We start from the raw sequence: 27708 nt of genomic DNA, 5'->3' as shown, positions 1-27708 counted from the left end.
GTTACTGGTGATCGGTCTGTTTAGATTTTCCAGTTCGTCATGGTTGAGCCTAGGAAGGCTATATGTTTCTAAGAACTTGTCCATTTCTTCTAGGTTATTGAATTTGGTGGCATATAGTCCTTCATAGTATTCTTGGATGATCCTTTGTATTCTGTGGTGTCCGTGATAACTTCCCCTTTTTCGTTTCTGATTTTGTTAATTAGTGTCTTCTCTCTTTTGATCTTAGTGAGTCTAGCCAAGGGTTTGTCAATTTTGTTAATCTTTTCAAAGAACCAGCTCTTTGTCACATGAATTTTTTCTATTGTCTTTTTGTTCTCTGTTTCATTTAGTTCTGCTCTGATTTTTGTTATTTCCTTTCTTCTGACGTTGCGTTTCATTTGTTCTTCTTTTTCTAGTTCTTTAAGGTGTAACATGAGGTTATTTATTTGAGATTTTTCTTGTTTCTTGAGATAGGCCTGTGATGATATAAACTTCCCTCTTAAAACTGCTTTCGCTGCATCCCAAAAATTTTGGTAGGATGTATTTTCATTGTCATTTGTTTCTATGTATCTTTTGATCTCTCCTCTAATTTCTTCTTTGACCCGGTCGTTCTTTAAAAGTATGTTGTTTAATCTCCATGTATGTGTGTTTTTTCCTGCTTTCTTTTTGCAGTTGATAACCAGTTTCAAAGCCTTGTGATCAGAGAATATGCTTGCTATGATTTCAATGTTCTTAAATTTGCTGAGGCTGATTTTATGTCCCAATATATGGTCTATCCTTGAGAATGTTCCATGTACACTAGAAAAAAATGTATAGTCTGATATTTTAGGATGAAGTGCTCTATATATGTCAATTATGTCCATTTCATCTAATGTGTCATTTAGGGCTGGTATTTCGTTATTTATTTTCTGTTTGGATGGTCTATGCATACCTGTCAATGATGTATTTAAGTCCCCTAGTATAGTTGTGTTTTGGTCAGTTTCTCCCTTTAGTTCTGTTAATAGTTGCTTGGTATATTTCGGTGCTCCCTTATTGGGGGCATAAATATTGATGACTGTTATGTCTTCTTGATGTATAGTCCCCTTTACCATTATGAAATGTCCATCTTTGTCTCTTGATACCTTTTTCACCCTGAAGTCTGTTTCATCTGATATCATATGGCTACACCTTATTTTCTCTGGGTACCATTTGCTTGGAGTGTCAATTTCCACCCTTTCACATTGAGTTTATGCTTGTCCTTGTAGCTGAGATGTGTCCATTGGAGACAGCATATGGTTGGGTTTAGTTTTTTGATCCAATCTGCTACTCTGTGCCTTTTTATTGGTGAGTTCAGTCCATTTACATTTAGGGTGATTATTGATATGTGAGGATTTCCTGTCATTCTATCTTTAGTTTTCTGGTAAGGCTGTGTCTCCATTATTTCTTTGCCTTTTTGTTGTTGTCTGTTGTTTCTGTGTGGTGGTATTCTATGATGTTTCCCTCTGTTTCTTCTTTTATTACAGTATATATTTCAGTTCTGGATTTTTTTTTTGAGTGGTTACCCTTAAGTTTATGTAAAAGAAAGTTTGATGTTTAGAGTATTCCATTTTCTACAGCACGCTTACTTTCTCCATTCCCATATTCCAGTTCAGGCCTTTACTGTCCCCCTTTTTATGTTTCAGTTGCCACAAATTGTCCCTGTTGATGGTGGTCGAATAGCCTCCTTTAGTATTTCTTGTAGTGCAGGTCGTATATTAGAAAATTCCCTCAGCTTCTGTATGTCTGGAAAGGTCTTTATTCCTCCTTCACATCTAAAGGATATCTTTTCTGGATATATTATTCTTGGCTCATAATTTCTCTCTTTCAATAGTTTGAATATTTGGTTTCACTCCTTCCTGGCTTGTAGAGTTTCTGCTGAAAAATCTGATGATAATCTAATGGGCTTTCCTTTGTATTTTACCGTCTTCTTTTTCCTGGCTGCCGTGAGTATTCTTTCTTTGTCGTTGATTTTAGACAGCTTCAATACAAGGTACCTTGGAGAAGGCCTGTTGGGATTGCGGTAATTAAGTGTTCTATTTGCTTCTTGGATTCGAGAATCCAGTTCTGTCCAGAAGTTTGGGAAGTTCTCATCAACAATTTGTTTGAATATATTATCTGTTCCCTTCTCTCTTTCTTCTCCTTCTGGTATGCCCATTATTCTTATATTGCTCTTTCTGATGGAGTCAGAAAGTTCTTGTAGAGTTCTTTCATTTCTTTTAAGTCTCAAGTCTCTTTCTTCGTCCATCTGTGTAATTTCCAGGTTTCTATCTTCGATGTCACTGATTCTTTCCTCCATCTGGTCAACTCTACTACCTAAGCTGGCTATTTCATTCTTAATTTCTTCTATTGAGTTCTTAATCTCCAGAAAGTCTATTTGGTTCTCTTTTAAAATTTCAATCTCTTTCGTAAAATGCTCATGTTGTTCTTTGATTGTGTTTCTGAGTTCATTAAACTGCCTTTCTGTGTTTTCTTGCATCTCGTTGAGTTTTTTCAGAACTGCAATCTTGAATTCTCTGTCATGTAAGTCACATATTTCCATATCTTTAAGTTCCTTTTCTGGAGACTTTTCCCTTTCTTTCAGAGCTGTCTTGTTGCCTTGTTTATTCATGGCTATTACTGATTTATTATTTCTCTTCGTAGACATCTACAGGAGTGGCTTCTGCAACAGGTTGATAGGAAGATGTCTGTCTTTTGTTTTCCAGTACTTGTTGGTAGAATGTTTTATTTTCTCTCGGACTGCAGCCTTTTTTTCTCTCTCACACGGTAGTGCTATGTTTTCTCTGCACTATTCTAGCTTCTCACACAATGGGGAAATTCCCTGGGAGACGGGCTTCTCCTCTGTTAATAGTTCACCTAGGTCACAGGGCGCAGTGTCCGTGTGGGTATGCAGAGAGCTTTTGAAGTTCCAAAGCTCTTCCTGCACCAGATTCAGAGCCCTATGTTTCAGCAGTTCTGTTTACTCCTGCAGGGATCCGCCCAGATAGGTGGGGCCAGGGGTGGGTTGAGTTGTGACAGGTGGCCCAGAGCAATGGTGGCGACCACCACCACAGCTGGTCCTGCTTCCACAGCTCCCTCCCCTTTGCCGGAACTAGTTGGGCTGCGAATCTGTGTCTGTGGTCCACAGTTCTCAGAAGAGCAAATATTCTGTTGTTTTGATCTGACACTGCGAGTGTTCCGCTTCTAGCAACTGGCAGGTGGGGGCGGGGCAAGCTCTGGGAGGGTGGGGGGGTGGCTAGTGTCAGTGCCTAAGGCTTCTGTACTCTGCTTGGCAGTGAGGGCTTAAACCACCGTTTTCAGCCTTCTTCCCTCAGTCTTTTCTCTGAGGTCTTTGCCATGAGCGGTGGGTTCAGCCATGTTATGTGCAGCCCCCTCAGCCCTGTGGGCCATAACCAGAGCCGTAGCAGTCCGAGTTCTTCCCTCTCCTGCAGCTGTGGTAGTTCTGGGATGCAGCGAGCTCGGAGCACTGAGCTAGGTCTGCGTCCTGAGGGGCTCCGTCTCCGCACTTCTCCTTTCCCTCCTCCCCCAGTCGTGCAATTCGCCCACCTATAGGTGATTTCAGTATTGGGCCTCTTCGTCTTGCCTGTCTGCTGTGCAGGAAGTCCTTTGTGGAGTTATTGTTGTTCAATTAGTTGTAAATACCAGGGGTGATTTACAGAGGCTCACCTCACACTGCCATCTTGATGACGTCTTCCCCTCTACTTTTTCATCTAGATTCTTCTTGACCTTTGGTATCTGCTAATTTCCAACTCTGATGACATCCAGCTACTTGCTTCTTTTTCTCTTAACAAGCAGAAAGTTATACTTGTTTAAAACTGGAGGGAGGGAGGCAGGAAATAAACCATAAATTTTACGGATGGGCCTTACTGAGAGTTCATGTTATTGAATCTTAACTCAGCCTTTGGTTCTTTTTGTCATCTTTTATTTATTTCCTCATTATTCTGTGGCTCTGAACCTTTTTATTGTTCTCTAATCTTTGCCCCTACTCTACTCTCCGTCTGCTCTGTTCCTACTTCACACCTCACTGAGAGATTTGAGACCATCTAAAAGGTAAATTCTTTCAGTTTGTTTAGTTTAGGTTTTCAATATTCTTCATCTCTTGATATCTCAAAGGAAAGCTAGTCTTACTCCATTTCTCAAACTCCTCATGTCCAAAACATAATTATACTTTAGTATAGATATGTGGTATGATAAAAAAAAAAATATGGTGAATGCTGCTGCCAAGTGCCATCCAATGGAAAGGCAGGGATCTTCAATACAGGAAGTGGCATGTCGAGCCTTAGTAACAGTGTGACAAGCTTTAACTTGTCAGTTGGTCAGGTTGAACTACAGTTGAGAGGTGTGTTTTACAGAGTACCATAAACCGTCCTCTTATCATGTCATGTCTTTTCATGACAGCACTGCATGTCACACATTGCTTCAGGTACAGCAATTTCTGTCAAATAAAAACATTATGGTGTGTCCTCGTCCACCTTATTCACCGGATCTGGCATTGTGTGACTTCTGGCTCTTCACCAAAGTCAAAATGGCTGTGAAAGATAAATCTTTTGAATTGATTTTGGACATTGAGGCTGCTACGACAGCGCACTGAAGACACTCATGAAAGAGGACTTTCAGAACTGCTTCAGAAAGTGGCAAGAATGATGGGATAAGTGTGTTCGAAGAAACGGAGTATTTTGAGGGGGATTAATGGCAATGTGTCTTTTATTATAAATTTTAAAAAATTAAACATTCACTATATTTGTTGATCACGCCTTGTATGTCATAGTATCTATTCTGGCCTCATCCTTCTTCCCCCAAAGCCTGTTGTTTCTCGCTTGTCCTTTAGTGTTCAGTGTAGCTGGCACTTCTCTGTTGTTGACTTTTTACTTGTCTATCTCCCATGCTCTTCCTTGAAGGGGGCTGTGATTTCTTCTTTATTAGGTCCTGTCCTTTAACAAAGTGCCACGAGCTTTACCACTCAGTGCTGGGCACATTCAAACCTTTTATTTCAGCTCCTTCTCTGTCAGCTTCCTAAATAAAGACAATACTTTATGTCCTAAGCACTTTTTGACTCTTCATTTTTATTTCTATTACATTTGTTTAATTGATGCTGTCATCATTGACTCAGATGGTATATTGCAGCCGTCATCCAGCTGACCTTTATGTTTAGACCCCCATGTTCCCTTCAAATCCATCGTTCCTGCTGCTCACACAGTGAGCTATCTGAAGCATATATTGTCAGTCCTTACGTGGCACTTCATCTGTTCTCAGTTCTATTGGGTGACATATATGGTATTCCACACTTTGTCTCTGCCCATCTCTTTTGCATCGTTTCTTGTCGCTGTCCTGCTCGAAACCTGAGATATATGTGTGTATAGATATAGATATAGATATATAGATATATAATATAACATATATGTATATCATATGTATATATGATATATAGATATATGTATACTTTTTTTAAATTGGGGAATATTGGGGAACAGTGTGTTTTTCCCAGGATGTCAAGTCGTTGTTTTCCAATCTAGTTGTGGAGGGCGCAGCTCACTGGCCCATGTGGGACTCGAACAGGTGACTGTGGTATTATGAGCACCACGCTCTAACCACTGAGCAAACTGGCCACCCACTGGTTGTTTAGCTCCAAGCTTAAGCTGTAGCTTCTCACTGGTCCACATGGAAATTGAGCCTGTGCTATTGGTGTTATGAGCAACACGCTCTAACCACTGAGCCAACCAGCTACCCACCGGCGGCTCAGCTCTAAGCTTAAGCCGTTGTTTTCAATCTAGTTATGGAGGCTGCAGTTCACTGGCCCATGTGGGAATCGAACTGGCACCCTTCTTGTTAAGAGCTTGTGCTCTAAACAACTGAGCCATCCAGCCACCCTGAACCTGATATTTTATTGACTGAATTGCTTGTGGTTCTTTGGCATGCTGTTTTCTTGCTCTTAATTCGTCCTTTCAGACTCATCTCAATCTATACCTCTTCTGGGATCTGTTTTCTGTCCTCCCAGCCTCTACTGAAAACTCTGTGCTCACAGTAAGACCTGTGTATGCCTCCATGCACTTGCCACAGAATGCATGATCTGTGTATAAAATGTCTGCATCCTTCATGTCTCTGAATTTCTCCAGGCAACCTAGTGTTTTCCTTAGTAAATGATTTTTAAACTACAAGATATTCAAGGAGAGTAAGATCAGCATACAGAAGTGTGGGACTTAAGCCACAGTCTCTTACTTATTTGTATGAAGTGATAGTTGACCATTTGAGATTGGCAGTAGGTAGAGAGACAAGGTAAGGCCAGTACACATAACCCCATAGCTGTTTATAGGCATTTTTACTTTCAAAATTAGTATGTTTCCAGAAGACTTCAGACTCGCATTGTTTACCTCGTGTTTGTCCTTCACAGCGTTCGGCGTGGTGTCCTGGGCACAGTGGGTACTCAGTCCGTGCTAGAACTAAATAGCAACATACGATGGAGCTAAGTGTGAAGTATGGGCTGCACCTACGGGGCTGCTCTCTTGGATTCCTGAGCTCAGCTAATGCACAGTTCACGGACCCGTTTACCTTTTTATTCTCTCCATGTAACAAAAGAAAGAATGAACCGGGTGATAGACTGAGCCTGAGCTCTTTATCTGTTTTATTTGATGTAGCTAAATGCTGTATGAGTTGTCACATGCCTTCAGTTTCATATAGACTATAAAGCCAAAGTTATTTCAGAAGGAATATTTGACTTTTTAAACTCATCTGTATTTTTAAATGAATTGCAATTTCCAAAATTAGCCCAATGCAATTGAATAAAATTAGGTAAATAAAATTGAATAAAATTTAAAAGTCTCCAAACAAAAAGGTGCAGATTTAGCCTTATGGATTTGTAGCATCTAGCAGTACACATGTCTGGGAACCTTTGAAATCTTCCTTGTATCATTCTGGTGAATGTTTTATTCGAATGGAGTAGCAAATAGGACTAGATCTGTGTTGTCTAAACAGTAGCCAATAGCCATATATGGTTATTTAAATTGAAATTAAAGTGAAATAAAATGTGAAATTCAGTTGCTTAGTCACCGTAGCCACGTTTCAGATGCTCGATCGCACATGTGGCTGGTGGCCACTGTCTTGGACGGTGCAGGCAGTTTTGCTCTGCACTGCGCCTAGGTCACCTCTGAGGTTCCTTTTGTGTCTACGACATCTGGCTGCTCTCACTACCTGGAAGTGGCTGCTGGTCTCAGATCTCCTCACAGGGAACTTCAGAGATTTATCAACATTCTTTGGTCACATTTGGAATTATTTTTCTAGATTGGATATTACCTGAAATAATTGAGCTACTTGGGAGTCAATTTTTTTAATACAGGTATTTTCATTGTAATAGCATTTAACTACTAATGGATTTGTATTTTTTCTCCAAAGAATCTGCCACCAGAGGGTGCCCTCAAACCTTTTGGGGAAGTTATGTTTCAGCCTTGTTAATAAGAGTGAAGTTTGGACTGCAATATTGATTATTAATTCATACTGAATAATTTAAGAATTAAATGAAGAATTAAGCACTATAATATGTATGTATGCACATTACTTGATTTGTATGGAAAATTATTTTCCTGATAGTGTTTGAGAAGCTATCATAGAACTATCTTAAAAATTACTTAAAAGTTTTTAAGTCTTATAATTTAAAAGTATTTCTTATAGTTCAAAAATATTCTTATTAAATTTAAAAGTATGAACTATAATAAAAGATTGAAGTTATTGCTCACTTATAGTTCTTGGACAAATTAAATTAAGTCCATTTTGCTTCTAGGACTAGAAAACTTACATTACCATTAGCTATTTGCTAGTTCTCTGACATCTTGTCATGTTGAGTTTGATTGCCTGTCTGTAAAAGATGGATAATAGTGTGACTCTATGGTATTGAAAATATCTGTTGGCTTATATGTAATAGCACTGTGGCTTGGTGGTGTTTGCTAAAGTGATTGATGGATAGAGCCATATAGTCACACAGTAATAGAAATGAGAGATGAGAAAGACCTGTCAGAGGTCTTGTGCTAGCGTGCTTTCGGGATTATGCCCTAAAGATAACCATTTACCATAACAGTACTGAGAAATAAATTCTTCTTTGGAGATAGACGGTAATGAGGGCTTATTGTTATGTTTTGTCCTTTCTAAGGTAGACGTACTCTGTGAATTTTATTATTAGCATGAAAAAACATAGTGATTATCAGTAAATACTGTTTAGAGAAGAGCTTCTTTCATGTGTCATAAACCTACACAATTCTATTTTTCATGTGTAGTTTAATGAAATTTGTGTAGGTAATAGTGTGGCTGTTTTTTATTAGAGGCATATTTTGTTTCAAGAATTGGATGAAGATATTCTTCCTCAATTGCTTGTGTTCTCAGATTAGTTGTTAATTATTTGAATTTAGGAGTCCATGATGGTGAAATTTCCATACCCATCTACAAAAGCCTGTGAATTTTAAGCCACAGATGGCTTGTTTTCTGAATGAAGTGAGAAACTAATGCAGAGTTCAGTCATGAGAAACAGAACAGTGATTGGGAGAGGTTAGAAATGGAGTTGTGGTGAGGATTAGGAGGAGGGACTCCTTATTTCATTCCTCTTTCCTCTTCCCTGTCCTGGCTAATGAGAGTTTGGCTATGGGATTGGAGATTAAGAACAAAAGGAGATTCCATCGTTTAGCACTCTTTTTTTTTTCCTTCTATCAACCAGTAATGGGGAGGAAAAGGAAGTCTCTTAGCAGCCTGATTTATCCCATATTAAACAGCTATCAAATTAATATAATGACAAAGATTGTTTCCTGTGTAAGTATTAGGACAAATACTTTAAAAGGCTCTTCTGTTTTACCCCTAAAACAAATTATTTCCAATGCCTATAATGAGCTGTGATTTTTATCAGTGCTTCTTGGACAGATTGTAGTCATAGCACTTTGAAAATTCATAGGGAAACTCTTAATAGCTGTTTGAAGATGAAAACAAAACCAAACCAAAAGATGATAGAAAGGCTGACTAGCTTCTCAGCGTTGTCGATTTCCCTGTGTCACCCTCTGTCACCACTGCCAACCCTGTTAGCACTCAGCCTTTGAGATTGCCTTGCCTTCTGCTACCACATTCGCTTTGTACAGTTTTTGATTCCATGAGATAAAATTTTTGGACAATTTTATTTAGGTCCACAAATTAGTTCAATAATTTGTGAAATATGCCTTCTTAAATACGAATATATTAGGCTATTTCCTGAAAACCAACTGGACTTTATTAAAATTTGGAGAACAGTTTTATTGACGCCATAATTGTCACGGGTGATACACATGAGAAAGCACTCTGTTGTTGGTCTGTCAGACTTGCATGAGCCTTCAGAAATATTAAGGGGAATGAGTGAGTTTGTTTTCTTGTAAGCTGTCACGTTCTCTTCAAAGTGTCAGCCTGAGTCGTAAACAGATAAATGTTAGAAACATTCACCTTCTCCAGTTGATTTTATTACCCTTACATAATTTAGTACTATAATTGTTTTTTTCCCTCTAATGTTTAATTTTTGTAGTCTAAAAACATGCTTGAAGAATAGGTGGATCTGAAAGATCTTAATAATTCAGACTTATGTTATTTCTTTTTAATTTTTAAAATAGGAACCTGTGTGTTGGACTTGGGAAGCTCCAGAGGTAGCTGCAGTAAGTTTAAGGTATATTATAGAAAGCTCAGTCCATATGCAGTTTAATTTACTTTTCTTAAACAAACAACTCTAGTCTTTGTCTTAAGCAATGGTGGTTCAGATAGGCAGTAGCGAGGAGGGGAGCTTTTTAAAATCACCTAACTTTGATGGAAAGCATCAGTTAATTTAACAGATATTCTTACTGAGAATGTTACATATAAATATCACTGTTCACGGTATAGTAAATCAACATAAATCTTGTCTCAAAGGAACTTCAAGTAAGCACTAGAAGGCATGTCCATAAATACTACAGCATAAAGCAGGAAGTCTTAAGTGTCTTGTGAAAAAAAAGTACGGATAAATTACAAGAGGGAGAGTTACCTTCCAGCTGGCAAGTCTGTTTGGATAGACTTTGAAGCAGTGTTTTGCTTGTGCAAGACATTAAAAGGTTAGGTAAGTTTTAGAGCTGAGTAGGAAAGATATTCCAGGTATAGTGCAAATTGTGTCTGTGGAATCATAGGCAGTGCTAGAAGAGAGTAAATTGCTGAATTGCCTGGTAGGTAAAATGCACAGAAGTAGTGTGCCTGTGTATCCTTAATAAGACTAGACAAACATCTATATTTAGCCAGATAGCTTGATTATTAGTTCACCGAATGTACTGTATTGAAAAGGCAAGAAAAAGCCATTGAAAGCTTTCAAGTGGAGCAGGGACCCACCAGGTGTACTTGGGCAGAAACTAAAGGTGGGCTAGCAGCGGGACAGCAGCTAGATCACTGTCGTAATCTTGGTGAGATTGGATGAGGGGCTGAGTCAGGGTACTTTAGTAGTGATTAAAAAGGTAATGAATATGGAAGGCCCTGCTGGATCAATCAGTAGGACTTGGCAGTTAATTGATGTAGAGGTGATGAAAGGAGGAGGCTCCAGAAAGGTCCTGAATTACTCGCCCATTAGATAATAACACTTTACATTTGTATGTGGAGCTTTAGAATTGGTAAAACACAGTTAGAGCTGAGCCTTCATATCTCTGTAAGTTAAACAAAGTTATTAGTTTGGTGCAAAAGTAACTGCGGCTTAAAAGGTTAAAAATAATTGCAAAAACTGCAATTACTTTTGCACCAACCTAATAGAATGATCCTTATTATGGATAAAGAAGTAAAGAATTCAGGGATTTTTCTGTGTTAATATAGGGGAGTAAATCCAGATTTGGGCCTCCTCTACCTATAATCTTCGTTTCTTGGCTAATGTTCTGTTCTCTAAAAGTCTGGGGAGAAAAGCCCTGACAGCTACTTCTAGTTATGCCACTAAGTTTGAATATGGGAAACTGCTTTATCTCCTTGGAGTTTCAGTTTCTCCAGATATCCTTATGCTTTTTACTTTGCAGAGATATTTTCAGGATAAAATGTAATGTTTATTATTTTCATTAACTCTTTGGTACTCATAATAATGAGTACTAAATACTCTGCTTGGTACTGAAATGCAAGCTGTATAAGATAGAATCCTTGCTTGTGCAGTGTTCCATAGATTAGAGAAGGAGAGCTGGAAAACATGTAAATAAATAATTATAATAAGCTGTAATAAGCGCTGTAGCAATCTAGGTACGTGCGTGTGACTGTAGAGTCACAGAAGCAGCAGCAATTAGGAAAGTCAGGAAGGCTTCACAGGGAGATGCAAACTAAGTCTTGACACATAATTAGTGGTTTAACTGTAGTGAAATACTAAACAAAGCAGAGGGTAAAATATACATCGTCATAGTAGGAGCTACTATTTGTTGAAAGCTTCTAAAAGCCACAGAACCCCAAGGATTGCTGGTAGGCACCACAAACGAGGAAGAGGCATGGAAGGATTCTTCTCTGGAGCCTTTAGAGGGAACGTGACTCAGCCAACACCTTGATTTCGGACTTCTAGCCTGAAAACTGTGAGAAAATAAATTTTTGTTGTTTTAAGAGACCCAGTTTGTGGTGCATAAGTTGTAGCAGCCAAAGGAAACTAATATAGTGTGTTAATGGCATAAGAATCAGATTGATCACTGGAAAACCCAGAAATAGACCCATAATGATATAATCATTTGATTTTCAACAAAGGTACCAAAGCAATGTAATGGGGGAAAGAAATGCCTTTTTAACAAATGGTGGTGCTGGACAAACTGGACATCCAGATGGGAAAAAAAATGAATTTCAACTCTTCCTACAGAGCCATACATAGAAAGTAACTCTAAATGCAAAAGCTAAAAGCATAAAACTTCTAGAAGAAAGCATCATTGTCACTTCAGCAGTAGACAAAGATTTCTCAGGACACAGAACACATTAACTATAAAAGAAAAAAATAAATACTTGTCCTCAAAAGACATTAAGAAAATGAATAGACAAAGCTTAAAGACGGAGAAAATATTTGCAAAATGTTTATCTAATGAAGGATTTGTATTTAGAATATAGAAAGAACTACACTGTTTCCGGAAGTGTAAAATGGTACTACCACATTGTAAAAAGCTCTAGCAGTTCTTTAGAAAACTAAACATTTACCTACCCTAAGACCCATTAATTCCATTCCTTCCTTTACCTACCCAAGAGAAATGAAAATACGTGTACACAAAAAGTCCTGTGTGTATAAGAAGAATGTTCATGGCAACTTGATGTAATAGCCAAGACCTGGAAACAGCCCTGTTGTCCATTAATAGGAGAATGAATAAACAAATTGTGGTATATTCATACTATGGAATAAAACAATAAAAGGGAACAAAATTACAAATACACCTCAAAAACATTGTGCTGAGAGAAAATGTCCTATGTTTCCTATATATGAAGTTATACAAGAGTCTAAATTAATCCATAGAAGAAAAAATTTAGAACAATGGTAGTCTATCAGGTGTAGGGAGTTGCCTGGGAAGGGGCCCAAAGGAACTTCCTAGGGTGATGATAATGTTCTGCATCTTGATAGGACAAAAAGTATATATCAAAATCCTTAAAAAAAGAAAAAGAAAAAAGCCTATGCTTTTTGATGTAATATTTTCACTTGTAGAGACATTCACTCGGATGCACAAGATGTATGTACAATGATATTCATTACAATGATGATTAGAATAGTGGAAAATTGGCAACAACCTGTAAATCTGTCATAATAAAATTGGGGAAATTGTGTGTTCAAATAGCAGAATAATACCCAGCTATTAAAAATAGTGATATAGGGTTATATTTATATGGGAAAATGCCCACTTTGTAAATGAAAACAAAATACAAACTTTAATAGATTGTAGCCTGGAAGGCTATATCTCAAAATGTTAGCAGTGGATATCTTAATAATGGGTATATGGGTGATTTTTTTTGTTTATTTTAGTTTTCTACAGTTAAAATGCATGACTTTTTAAAAAGGAAACATTTTTCTAGTGATGTTTATGAAGATTATATAGCAAAGGAGAAAATTCTTTTGTTGTCATATTAGATGAAAATATATATTAAATTGTTTGAGCACCTTGATTTCAAGTGATTCCTTATGTGTAAGAAGAAAAGCAACATGCACTTAAGAGCTTATATTAATTCAGAATCACAGAATTATGAGTTTTTCTTCTGTGTAGATTTTGGAGTGACATACTTTTTATATTGAAAAATTGCTTAATGAAATTTAATGTTTTAGATCTTTTCATAATTTTTTGGGAAATTTTTCATTAAAGAAGATTATTAGTAACTTTTAAAAATTTTACTAGCCTCTAACTAGGTTTAGACCAATAGATAAAATGGAGTGATTTGAGGTGTTTATTACATTCATTGATTTGTGATTGGTCACTTTAAATGTTGTTTGCTATGAACTATTTGAAAAACTAGATCTTTGGAAATTTTCTCCTTTCTAAAAAACACTAGTAAAGTAACACTAGTTTTCTGATTTTTATAAACTACAGATTTCATTTATTCACTCAAAGTTCAGTAGTCATTTTTTTATTTAGTACTATGTGTTTGCCAGGCACTGTACTTAGTCTTGGGTGACTATGTCATTAGTGTTAGAGCACTGCTAACAGTTTTATTTTTAGTTGATCAATTATTCTAAGAAAGAAGCAATAAGTAAAAATCTCTTCTGCTTGTATACTGCTACATATTTAAATCATTCATGATGTTTTGAAATTTGACAAATTCAGTTACTCTGTTTCAGTAGTTTGTCCATGTTTCCGTCTGCTGAAGGAAGAAAGATAGCTCTCCACGGTCACTGTGATGAGGTTGCAGTAATTACTATCCTTCAAGGTTAGAGCTGACGTATTGAGGGGTCACAGAAAGAGCATAGGGCTTTCTGCTGTGAGATTCATGAGGTCAGTGATCCTGTCTATTGTTGTATGCCGTTCTGTCTTTATTCCTGGGACAGTGTCTGGCACATAATAAATATTTGTTTACTGGCCAGTCAAATGAACAAACAGACCTATAGTCTAAAGAGAGGAGATGGGCAAAATAGCATTGTAATTTGAAACTCATTGTATGAATTCTGAATGAGACATATGTATAATCAATTTGTCAGACTAGAATAAAATGACAAATACATATACACACGTACACACACACACACACACACACACACACACACACACAAATATACAGAATGCTTCCTACTTATAATTATGTACTGTCCATTAGAGGGCAAGGCTTGATTTATGGAAGCATTTAATGAAACTTTGCTTTCTACCATAATGTAAATGCTTATTTTTCCTTATAATCATCATTATCATCATCATCGTAAATAAATAACATTTTAATATATAATATAAAAAAAGTTTATTTAGTATTTAAGGTTCTTGCTACCCTTGAAGTTAAGAAATGATTTATGTTTTAAGAACCTTTTACTGCTTATATCTTGGTTTGCATTGTACAGATTAATAATCATTAAATAATAATTTGTAAAAGGTAAGATTTGCATAAAGATACTAATAATATGTGCAAAGGTATAGGTCATGCTAGAGTTATAAATTATGCATTTCATCTCAAACAGTAGTTGGGTTCTCAAACGACATTTTTTTATGTTACCATTTTTGTTTCCAAAGCAGCATTAGACATTAGACATATGTCTGAAGTGTTGACAGTTTTGAATAAGTCCAGTGAAATAATGCTTTATCCAATAAATAAGTCATATTCTAAAGCTTGTGACAGCCAGCAAAGCATGGCAGTAGCTACTCATATGACAGTTTTAAAAGACAAGTACAGGTACCCAAAGGAGAAGAATCTGTCAGTCTATTTAAACACTTAAGGTTAAATGTGCTTTGGTTAAAAGTGTTTAGATAGGCACATCTCCCTATCCCTTCTGCAAAATACAGCAAAACCCCCCTGGATGCCATATAAACATAAGAAGTCTCTGAAAGATGGAGAGAAGACTGACTAGCTCGGGTCTATGGGGCCCTAGGAAAGACACAACACCAGGGTGGTATCAGCAGAGGCCTGGTGGGGAGCCTGAATTCTCACCCCACCCAGTGTTATCAAGATTCCTCTCTCCCTCCTCACTCTGGAACTCAATAAAGGCCGAGTAGAAACCCTGAGTTTCTACTCCCAACTGGCAGTAACGAGGCAGTCCTCCCTTCCCATGTCACAGAAGGCCTGCTAAAACAAGATTTAAATAGGATCCAGAGTCTCATAACATAAATCCAAAATATCCAGATTTCAATAAAAAATCACTCATCACCAAAAACCAGAAAAATCTGAATTCAAATGAGAAAAGACAATCAACAGACACCAACCCTGCAATAAGACAGATGTTAGCATTATCTGACCAAGATTTTAAATCAGCCATTACAAAAAGGCTTCAGTGAGCAATTACAAATCTGCTTGAAACAAATGAAAAAATAGCCCCAGCAGAGAAATAGAAGCTATAAAGAAGAACCAAATGGAAATTGGTTCCGAAAAATACTGTAACTGAAATTTTTAAAAAATGCAGCGGATGTTCTTTGTGGAGAAATGAGATGAGAGAATTGGTGAACTTGGAAAAGAACAATAGAATTAATCTGAACAGCAAAAAGAAAATAGACTAAAAAAGAACAGTTTAGGGATCTATGGGATTATAACAAAAAATCTAATATATCATTTTAGTACTGAAAGGAGAAGAGAAAGGACAGTTCTGAAAAAAATACTCAAAGACATAGTAGCTGAAAACTAGAAATAATAGCTGAAAATTTCCCAAATTCGATGAAAGAGATAAACTTACAGCTTGAAGAAGGTGAGCAAACCTCCAAACAGGATAAACCCAAAGAAATCCATACCAAGACTCATCATATTCAAACTTCTTAAAACTAAAGGCAAAGAAATGAAAGCATCAAGAGGGAAATGAAACTAATAGGCTAAAGCAATTTAAATGATAGTGGATTTCTTATAAGAAAACACGAAGGCCAGAAAGAAGTGATAAAAGAACTGTCAACCCATTGTTCTATAAACAATGAAAATATTCCTCATCAATGAAGGGGAAATCATGACATTTTCAGATGAAGGAAAAAGAAGAGAATTTGTCATTAGTAGACTAATCCTAAAAGAATGTCTAAAGGGATTTCTTGAAACAGAAAGGAAATGATAAAAAATACAATCTTGGAACATCAGGAAGTAAGGAAGAACAACAGAAAGAATAAAGATATAGTAAATATAATAGACAAGTTATGTTAAATATAATAGACTTTTTTTCTTGAATATTCTGAATTGTTTGACATTTTATTTTATTGTTTTCAAAAAATTAAAACTGTTAGATGTGGTTCTGAATGTGTGTAGGGAAACATTGAAGGCTATTATAAATGGGGGAGAGTAAAGGAACTTAGTGAAAGGTAAAATTTCTTCACCTTTCTGGAGCTGGTAAGATGTTGACACCAGTAAACTGTTAAGTTATGTAAATGTAATGCCCAGAAATGCCAATAATAAAATCTATTCAAAAAGATGTACTCAAAAAACACTTTAGAGAACTTGTGGTCAAGATGGCATATTAGGTAAACACTGTGATCCCTTCCTCTCACAACCACATCAAAATTACAACTAAACTACATAACTACCATTGAGAATTGCCTGAAGTCTGCCTGTACAGAAATCCTATAACTAAAGATATACAGAAGCAGTCACGGGGAGACTGATATAAGTAGTGGAGTCGTGGAATAGACTGGTGCCAGACCCACATGTGGCATTTAAAAATCGGGAGGGCTATCTCAGCTGCAGAGGTTCCCCTGAGGAGCCAGGCATCCCAGCCGCACACCAGGCTCCCCAACCCAGGGTTCCAGTGCTTGGGAGGAAAGGCCCCATAACTTTGGCTGTGAAAACCAGTGGAGATTGTGACTAACATGGAGAACTGCTGGAATCCTAGGCATTCCTCATAAGGGGCCTGCACCTGGACTTACTCGCTGATGGATTCATTTGCTCTGAGCTCCAGTGCTGAGGCAGCAGCTAAAAAGGCGCCAGGGACACACAGGGAGGAACTGAATTGTCTAGCTTCAAGGCGAGGACTGGAGGGGCCCCTTTCTTCTTGACAGAAGTGCTGGTAGAGCCATTGTATTTTTCTTGAACCCTTCTCCCACCCAGTAGCTGGGTGCCATATCTGAGTCTCCGTCAACCTGGCTAACATCGTTTGCCCTGCCCTCGTGATTTCCTGGGACCCTGCCGCACTCAATTTGCAGGCCCACACAAGCCACTGTCAGTGGCTTTTCCATACAAAGGGCTGCCTTGGCTCATGCTGGAGATTTTCCTAAAATCTATCAAAGGTGCACAAACCCCATACAAGCAGCATCTGGCCTTGGTGTGCCCTGTACCACTTGCTAAGCAGCCCCAAACCTGGCATTAGCAGCAATCAGACTTGGTTCACAGTTGAGCCTCTCCCAGGCAACAACAAGCCCAGCACAAGTGGCAACCATCTGCAGATCACCTTGTAGCTCACACCAAGTGGCCCTGTGCAGGGTACAGGCAGCAGCGACCTTGGCTTGCAACAGAGCCTCTCCCAAGAGCCCCCAAAACCAACACACCCGGTGACCAATTTCAGACCACACCATTGCACCACCCAACCACTCCAGGAACAACACACCCAAAGGACAGACTGAGTAGGCACCAGAGCCCCACTAAAGCGAATCCTCCTCCGTAGGATCAGCCCCTGCACAACAGTTCTTCCACTGTAGTCCTGGCTAGTCCTTACAACTAATCAGCCCGAGGGTCAATCCCTCTAATTGACATGCAACAACAACCAAGGCTCAACTGCAACAGGATGGCACGCATGACCCACATAAGGGACACAACTGGAGCACCCAGCTCAGGTAACCAGGAAGACTGTGCCACTGGGCCCCACAGGACACCTACTACATAAGGCCACTCTACTCAGACTGGGAGACATAGCAGCTCTTCCTAATGCATAGGCTCAAAAAGAGGGAGGCAGCCAAAATAGGGAGGCAGCCAAAATGGGGAGACAAAGAAACATGTCCCAAATGAAAGAACAAAACAAAGCTCTAGAAAAAGAACTAAACAAAGTGGAGACAATCTATCAGACACAGAGTTCAAAACACTGGTTACGCGATGTGCGATCAAAACATACAGTGAATGCTGTTGCTGAGTGCTATCCAATGGAAAGGTAGGGATCTTCAATACAGGAAGCAAGCAGCACATCAAACCTTAGTAACAGAGTGTGACAAGTTTCAACTTGTTCGGTGCAGTCAGTCGGGTGTGAGCTACGGTTGAGAGAAGTTGTTTTAAAGTGTGCCCTAAATCATCCTCTGTTATGACAATGCTCCGTGTCATACACCACTTCTGGTGTATGGCAATTTCTGTCAAATAAAAACATTATGGTGTGTCCTCATCCACCGTATTCACTGTATCTAGCACCGTGTGACTTCTGGCTCTTTCCCTAAAGTCAAAATGACCATGAAAGGTAAACATTTTGAATCGACTTAGGACATTGAGGCAGCCATGACAGTGTAAGTAAAGACATTCATGAAAGAGGACTTCCTGAACTGCTTCAGAAAGTGGCAAGAATGATGGGATAAGAGTGTTCAAAATGAGAGGGAGTATTTTGAGGGGGATTAATGGCAATGTGTATTTTACTGTAATAAATTTTTTAAAATTTAAATGTTCACCATATTTTTTTAAATCACACCTCGTAAGAATACTGAATGATTTCAGGGAGAGTTTCAACAAAGAGCTAGGAAACATAAAAATGCAGGTAGAAAACATAAAAAAATAACCAGTGAGAAATAATACAATAACTGAAATGAAGAATACATTAGAGGGAATCACCAGTAGACTAGGTGAAGCAGAGGATCAGATCAGCTATTTAGAAGATAAGGTAGCAGAAAACACCCAATCAGAAGAGGAAAAAGAAAACAGAATCCAAAAAAAATGAGGAGCCTCTGGGACAACATCAAGCATAACAGTGTTCATATCATAGTAGTACCAGAGGAGAAGAGAGAGAACAAAATATTGAAAACCTAGTTGAAGAAATAATGACAGAAAACTTCCTTAATCTGGTGAAGGAAATAGACATATAAATCCAGAAAGCACAGAGAGTCCCAATCAAGATCAAACCAAACAGGCCCACACCAAGACACGTCATAATTAAAATGCCAGACAGTAAAGATAAAAAGAGAATCTTAAAAGCAGCAAGAGAAAAGCATTTAGTTCCCTGCATGGGAGCTACCGTAAGACTGTCCAATTTCTCAGTAAAACTTTGGATGCCAGAAGGGATTGGCATAAAATATTCAAAGAGATGAAAAGCAGGATCTACAACTAAGATTACTCTACCCAGCATAGCTATCATTTAGAATCAAAGGACAGATAAAGAGCTTCCTAGAAAAGAAAAACTTAAAGGAATCCATTACCACCAAACCAGTATTATGGAAAAAAAAAATGTTAAAGGGACTTATTTAAGAAGAAGGGGAATAAACGATAAAAATATGAATAATAAAATGGCAATAACTACATAGCTATCAATAATTTAAATGTAAGTGGATTAAATACTCTGATCAAAAGACATAGGGTGGCTGAATGGTTAAGAAAACAAGACCTTTACACATGCTGCCTACCAGAGACTCACTTCAGATAGAAAGACACATAGACTGAAAGTAAAGGGTTGGAAAAATGTATTTCATAAAAATGGAAATGGAAAAAAAAGCTGGGGTAGCAATACTTACACAAGGCAACATAGATTTTAAAACAAAGGCTGTAATAGACGAAGAAGGACTCAGTAATCCCAATTCTGCGTATGTATCCAAAGAAACCCAAACACTACTTTACAGGGACATGTGCATCCATATGTTCATTGCAGCATTATTTACAATAGCTAAGATATGGAGGCAACCTGGGTGTCCATCAATGATGAATGGATAAAGAAGAGGTGGTACATATACACAATGGAGTATTATTTAGCTATAAAAAGGAGTGAAATCTTGCAATCTGCAACATCGTGGATGGACCTAGAGGGTATTGTAATGAATAGAATAAGTCAGAGAAACAGAAATGCCATATGATTTCACTTATATGTGGACCTAAAGAAGAAAATAAATGAATAGGTAAAGCAGGATCAAACTCATAGATACAGAGAACATTTTATTGGTTGCTAGATGGGAGTGGGATGGATGAAAGAGGGGAAGGGATTAAGAAGTACAAATTGGTTGTTACAGAGTAATCATGGGGATGCAAAGTATAGCATAAGGAATATAGTCAATAATATAATAATTATGTATGGTGTCAGATGGGTACTAGATTTATCGGGGTGATGACTTTGTAAGTTATATAAATATCTAATCACTGTGTTGTATACCAGAAACTAGTATAATATTATAGGTCAATTGTAATTGAAAAATAAAAAATTATTTAAAAAAACACTTTAGATACATAAAAGTGGATTTCTGAGTAATTCCATTTTTCAGGAAGGAAGTAAAAAGGAAACAGATAAAAGAAATAGATAATAAAAACTCGATGAATGTATCCTTATATATCACTGATTAAATGTAAATGGTCTAAAATCACCAATTAAAAGACAGATTTACAGAGTAGATTTTTAAAAATGACACACTATATGCTGATTACAAGAAATCATTTCAGATATATGCAGATTGGAAATTAAAAGGCAGCTTTATTTGTAATTGCTAAAAACTGGAAATAACCACAGTGTCCTCAGTAAGTGGTTAAATAAGCTGTTGTATATTTATACCATGGAATACTACTTGGCAATAAGGAGGAACTAACTATTGATACATACATCAACTTAAGTAGATCTGAAGGGCATTATGCTGGGTGAAAAGAGTAAATCTTAAAAGGACATTTACTCTGATTCCATTTATATAACATAACAAAATTATAGAGATGGACAACTACACTAGACTGGACACCCTAATGACTGAATGGGGGACCTTGTATTACCCAGGAGTGACCAGAACCTGCAGGAACAGTGGAAGCAAAACTCCAGTTGCTCTTCACCACAAGTTCTGCTTTTCAATACACTGTTGTATAAAGAACTTTCTAAAAGGGAGAACTCCTTGCCTGACTAGGTCCTAAGTGCCAAGAGGACAGGGTCGGCATCTGTCTTGTTTATCATTGCATCTTCAACACTTGGCACAGTGTCTGGCATATGCCACATATTTTATAAACATTTGTTGAATGAATTAATAAATATTAATAAAGCTGAAAAAAATTATAGAGATGGAAAACAGTAGTGGTTGCTAGGGTTTAGGAATGGTTGATGGTAGGAGGGAGGGTGTGATGGGTAGCATGAAAGAGATCTTTTTTGTGGTCGAGCAGTTCTGTATCTTGGTTTTGGTGTTGCTTACGGGGTAAAATAGCATAAAATGACACTCACTCACTCACTCACTCTTTCACTCTCTCAGTCTTTTGCGGTCCGGTACTGATTTCCTGGTTTTGACATTGTGCGAAAATTATGTAAAATGTAACCATTAAGTGAAACTGGGTAGAAGGGTAAATTGGACCTCTCTATACTATTTTTGCAACTTCCTATGAATCTATAATTATTTCAAAATTGGTTTTAAGAAGGAAACAGATAAATTGTAAGTAAGACGAGTGAATATTTTAAACAAGTGCATTAGTACATTTTGTGCATCTTCAGGTACAGGAAAGCAATTAGAGGTGGGAAATTATAAAAGACAAAAATGAGCCATGAACATCATCTTTGTTATGCTTCAAATTATGATATGGGAATATTGTGGTTTTAACTTTTAAAGAGTGCTTAGAAAAGGAAAATTCTAAGATTATCTTGTGTACCTTTAAAATAGTAGAATAACTTTTATGGATGTATTTTCTTGATTTAGTTTTATTTTTATTAGAGTTAAAGCGGCTTATAATGAAGAGTCAGCCATTTAAATTCTTTAGCTATTTTTTTAATGTGTTAACTTCCTGTTATAGAAGATTAGGATTTAGTTATCATTCACTTCCCCTATCACCACTAACACAGCCTTATTTCTACTTCCCTGTTTTCCCACTATAGTGATCATATTTATTTTTGTTAGATCAATATTGTTTTTTTAGTAGGATGTAAAAACACTGTATCTAAGATGTGATTGCTTTTCTGCTCTTATCCAACTTTTTGTTTTCCCCAGAATTAATGATTGTCTTATGTTGTTCACTTGTTAGTTTTTTTGTGTTTTTTTTTTAAGATTTTATTGAGGAAGGGGAACAGGACCTTATTGGGGAACAGTATGTACTTCCAGGACATTTTTCCAAGTCAAGTTGTTGTCCTTTCAATCTTAGTTGTGGAGGGTGTCGTTCAGCTTCAAGTTGTCCTTTCAGTTTTAGTTGTGGAGAGCACAGCTCAGCTCCAGGTCCCGTTGTTGTTGCTAGTTGCAGGGGGTGCAGCCTACCATCCCTTGCGGGAGTTGAACCGGCAACCTTGTGGTTGAGAGGATGCGCTCCAACCAACTGGGCCATCCGGGAGCTCAGCGGCAGCTCAGCTCAAAGTGCCATGTTCAATCTTAGTTGCAGGGGGCAGAGCCCACCATCCCTCGCGGGACTCAAGGAATTGAACCGGCAACCTTGTGGTTGAGAGCCCACTGGCCCATGTAGGAATCGAACAAGCAACCTTCGGAGTTAGGAGCATGGAGCTCTAACCGCCTGAGCCACCGGGCTGGCCCTAGTTTTTTATATAAGTATGATTAACTGATTTCCCAGACTCCCTGAATTGCAGCTGTTCTGTTCATTCTGAAAATCAGTTTTACTATTGTCCTTATTTTAAAAGGGTGCTAAACATAGGTTGGATTTGAGAGCTTTGTTACAAAGACAATTCTTAGTGTTAGAAATTCCCTATAAAACCAGAGTGAATATAAATGAAATATCTTTGTTACTTTTTCCATTTACACACAAACCCTGTTTAGCTGCAGCTAGATGAATGGATATTCCTTTATTTCAGTTTATATCAAAGGATATCTGTAGATACTTGTGAATATTTGTACTCTGGTAGCAAAGGAGAGCTGTAGATATTTGTGGGAGTCTGTGTCCTCATCAATCCCAAACATTGGTCACAGCGGGAAGTGAGGAGACCCGTGGAGCAGAGGCAAGAATGCTAGGGTTCTAGTTCTGATTAGTTGCTTGATTGACCTTTTCAGTCCAGGATGATCAGGTAACCTCCTTCACTTCTGTTTCTCTTCTCTATAATAATGACCGGATCAGACTGGATTATAAGTGTGACCTCTTCTAGTTCAAATGTGATTTCAAGTAGATAAATGGTTAACTTTAATCCTGACTGTATATGTAGTATCTCCAAATTAAGTGTTGTCATTTTCAGTACTTGTAAAGAACTACCCTGATATTTACAGTGAAATTGGATTAAAAGTCCTCAAGTAATTTCTGAAGCCTTGTAGAGATGGGAAATTATAAAAGACAAAAATGGGCCATGAATGTCATCTTTGTTGTGCTTCAAAATTATTATATGGAATTGTGGTTTTAACTTCCCAGGGGTGCCTGGAAAAGGAAAATTCTAAGGTCATCAGAAACTTCATTGTTTGCTACTCAGTAGGTTAGATTTGACACACAAAATGACCTGAGATAATTAGTGTGGTTTTTATGGAAATTTTAAGTTGTAGACTGTTTAATTTAGATGGGCCTTTGAGGGCTTCTGAAAGAGTTCTGGATGGTCTAGCAGTTTTTAGTTGATGTAACCAAAGGCAGAATGCACTGTTTGTTTATTTGTTTTCCAAGTGTTTTATTTAATTGTAAATGTTGATATGAGAGATATTTGATATTTGGGATACTTAGTTTTCAGAGGGCATTAAGGTAAATTACATACATTTGGAAATGTATTTGTAAGTTTACCTAAGTTCACCTTAGTGCACCTTTTGGTAAGGATAATGTGCCTTATGGGAAAAGCAGGTATATAATTTAAGTTCATAACAAACATTTGTTCATTGGTTATTATTCACTGATAACGTGTTTTATTGGTTTTCAGGTACTTGAAGAAGCAGAAGCTCAACACTTATATCAGTCCATTTTGCCTGATATGGTTAAAATTGCTCTCTGTCTGCCAAATATTTGCACCCAGGTTAGTGGAAATAACTTCTTCCTTAGTAGCTTTGTCAGACTCACAATTGAATTTCCTTTAAATTCTTAATGACCGAGGTCAAAGAGGGAGAAGAGAGAGTTGGGAAATAGTTTTTGCCAATGAATATGATGATTTTTCTAGAAAAGGTTAGAGGCTAGAGAGAATGCTGCAAAAGGACATTAAAAATGCAGCATTCAATTTGGGAGCTTCAGTTTACACTGTTGATGTTTGTTTACTCAGACTTCTTTTTCTCTTTTTTGTTTAAACAGTCTTTAACTTTAAAAAAGCAGGCATTATTTCAAAACATTCTAATGAATTTAGAACATTTTATCTTCCAAATGGCTTAATACTACCCACTCCTTCCTCTCCAACCCCCAGAGTGGTATCATATATAACAAATGAGTTCATGGTATTTTCTTAACTTTTAGAAAGAAAAGAAAAAATCTGGTAATATTCCAATTTGTTTGGAGTGTATTAGTTGTTTATTGCTGCAAAACAAATTACCTCAAAGTTTAGTGGCTTAAAACAACAAGCGTTATCTCACAGTTTCTGTCTTTCAGGAATCCAGGGTCAGCTTAGCCGAGGGTTCTGTCTTAGGATGTGTCTTGTGGTTGCAGTCAGGGTGTGGGCTGCGGTCATTGGAAGGTTTGGCCGACACTGGAGGGGCCACTTCTGAGTTGGCTCACTCACATGGCTTCGCCATGGGCCTCTCCATAAGCTGATGGGGTGTCCTCATTGGCACAGTTGTTTCCCTAGAACAAGCAACCTAAGGGACAGAGCGAGAAATGTCAGTGTCTTTTTTGACCTAGTTTCTAAAGGCACTAGCATCACTTCCACTGTTTTCTGTTCATTAGGAGTTAGTTGCTAAATCTAGCCCACATTCCAGGAGATGATAATTAGACTCTGCTTCTTAAAAGGAGGAAGTGTCAAAGAATGTGTGTACCTGTATATGTTTTCAATTACCATAAGGGGGTGTTGGTTTGTTCTTGGTGAGTTTCTTCCTGTTCCTCACCACTGGGGCTGGAATTTGCCCTTCTCTTTTATTTCTAGCCCAGCCCCCTTGTTGCATTGGTGCTGGCCAGGGTTCTGCTAACACTGTTGCTAAGAGGCGCTGGGGACATTTTAGGTAGAACCTAATTTTCTAAATGTGGGATGGTCCCACACATTGCAATCTATCATTGGGGTACCCCAGAAACCACAGGTATAGTCACTGGGACAACCAAAAAACATGTCCAAATGCCTGAAGGCCATGCTGCTACTTTCAGTTGAGAAACACTGAATGTTTTCAATGAGCCATATTTGTTAGCACTTTACTGTGATAGTTCCAATTTTAGGTAACTTCAATTCTACCTCATTAAAGCATTGTGTCTGAAGTAAGTTTTTCTATTGGGCACAGTAAATATATTGTAAAACTCATCTCATTTTTTGTTGGAAGTTATAGGCATACCTTGGGGATATGGCGGGTTTGGTTCCAGACCCCCAAGTAAATATCACAATAAAGAGAGTCATATGACTTTTTTGCTTTCCCAGCGCATGTAAAAGTTATGTTTATACTATAGTCCATTAAGTGTGCAACAGCATTATCTAAAAAATGTACTTGATTGCTAAAAAAATGCTAAAAACCATGTGAGCCTTTTGGGAAAATGGCACCAATAGACTTGCTGGACACAGGGTTGGTTGCCACAAATCTTCAGCTGGTAAAAATGTGGTATCTGCAAAGTGCAATAAAGTGAAACTCAACAAAACGAGGTATGCCTGTATTTGCTTGCTTATGTTTTATGTTCATTCTTTTTCTTTTCCCTCCTTGCTTTTTTCCTTTCCTAGTAAAATCTCTCACTACCTCTCACTTTTACTTCCCCTTCGACGCCTGCCCTACCTCTCCCAGCCAAAGCTAATCCCTCCTATAGCACTCGAATCATACTTAGCACATTATTTTGTAATTTATGTCTTTATATACCTCATCTCATTAGATTTGGTTCTCCTTGAAGGGAGATCCTCTTTATGTTCCCGAGTTTATCAAGGTGCTTAATTAAATGCTTTTTGAAATCAATGTGTAGTTTATAATTGACAATATAGCGCCTTAGACATGAATCACTTAATCTTCTCTTCCTCTCATGCTTAGAACAGAATGTTTCCATGTTTTATTTAATGAGATATATATCTCTATATATATATATAGATATAGATATAGATATAGATATATTTTCAAAAGCATTTAAATTTGTAAACTGTAACAAGTCATTGGTAGAACTAAAATCGGACTTGTGGCTCCCCAATTTTTGTCCTAGCTTCAGATAACTTTGTTCTCCCATTAGTGTATTAACAGGAAGAACACTTTAATTCTGTGCTCTGTCTTCTGCTGAGAAGTAAATCTCTGCTGCGAAAGTTAACATTTCGATTTGGTATCAAAATACACCTTTGGCAAGTTAAATTGCTTATGTTGTTATTTAATGATTTATCACATTAACATTCTCTAGGCTAAATCTAAAATAGTTAGTTTTAGATTTATAAAAAGAAAATTAAAGGAAACAAGTTTTGGACGTGAACATTTTGAAAGATCTTTGTTTCTATTCACCAGTCTCTTATTTTAATTGAGCTGAGCGCTTGATAATATTTATCCCCTCTGGTTTTCCCCAAATGAACTTTCAGGCATTTCTCCTCACCAAGAGAACAGAAATCATTTATTCTATTTAAAATTATACTATTTGATTATTAGGGGAAAAGAAGTGTCTGCTGTGTTTAAAGTCCATTAAGCCTGAAATATCACCATTAATTTTTTAAATCATTTTTGTAGATAACTTGGTAAATATGCCAGCAAGTTCCAGTTTGCTTTAAGCCACTGACACATTGTCACCTTTGCTAAACTCATTGCTGGGTTGTAAATAAATGTATAGGATGGAAAATGGAGATCATTATGAGCTATTTACTATTTCTTATAAATGGTGATTGGTAAAGCCTGAAAGAAGAGAGAATTTTGGATACCGAAGTGAAAATAAATTCTTTGTTTTCCTTGTTTGTTTACCTTTTTATTTTCCAAGAGAAATAGTTAGTTGCAAGTTTAATCTTTTTCAAGCAAACTCTTATTCTACCAATGGTATGTAGTTTCTGATTCAAGGAGAAAAGTTAACTGTTACAGCATTGCGGTTTTAACTTGTCTCGCCTGCCTTTCCTCAGTTACATTTTGGGTGCTGATTCCTGAGATATGCTCAGAACAGTTGTCTCTGCATACTGGTTTGAGATTCAGGCAGATACCCAGGATTCTAAGTTCTGAGTCTTGTTGAATGGGAGAAGGGAAAACATCCACGGGAGAACTTTAAAACTTAAGAGCTGATGTGGAAACCAGCAGTTGATCTTGGGCTTTACCATCTTGTCTTTAAATGTATCATTTAAACATTTAGAATAGAAAAAACCCACTGGACACAGTACTAGGTCCTGGGGATTATTCTGAAACTAAAAGGTCAGTGAACTTGGGTTTGGTACAACTAGAAGGTATTTCAGACATCAGAATTTTGAAGGGAAAATACCCTGCTGCTTCCTTGACTTGAATGATTATGTAGGAAATACCTGTCTTCCTACAACTTGTACATAAGTCTGTCTACATCTGTTCTATTAATTGCTGTCCTAAAATTAGA

The 27708-nt window shown here is 37.4% G+C and overlaps 1 protein-coding gene across 4 annotated transcripts in view; it reads left to right on the top strand.

Annotated features, from left to right (window-relative positions):
• PARG (poly(ADP-ribose) glycohydrolase) overlaps positions 1–27708 on the top strand; it is a 141461-nt gene that overhangs the window by 45970 nt on the left and 67783 nt on the right. For all 4 annotated transcript variants that reach the window (XM_033130973.1, XM_033130976.1, XM_033130974.1 and 1 more), the window contains one exon: positions 23984–24076. In XM_033130973.1, coding sequence (XP_032986864.1) covers positions 23984–24076 — 93 coding nt within the window. The remainder of the gene's footprint in view (positions 1–23983; positions 24077–27708) is intronic.

This window comes from Rhinolophus ferrumequinum, chromosome 16 (genome assembly GCF_004115265.2).
Source record: "Rhinolophus ferrumequinum isolate MPI-CBG mRhiFer1 chromosome 16, mRhiFer1_v1.p, whole genome shotgun sequence".
NCBI classification, from domain to species: domain Eukaryota; kingdom Metazoa; phylum Chordata; class Mammalia; order Chiroptera; family Rhinolophidae; genus Rhinolophus; species Rhinolophus ferrumequinum.
This window is presented reverse-complemented; position numbering and strand designations above follow the sequence as displayed.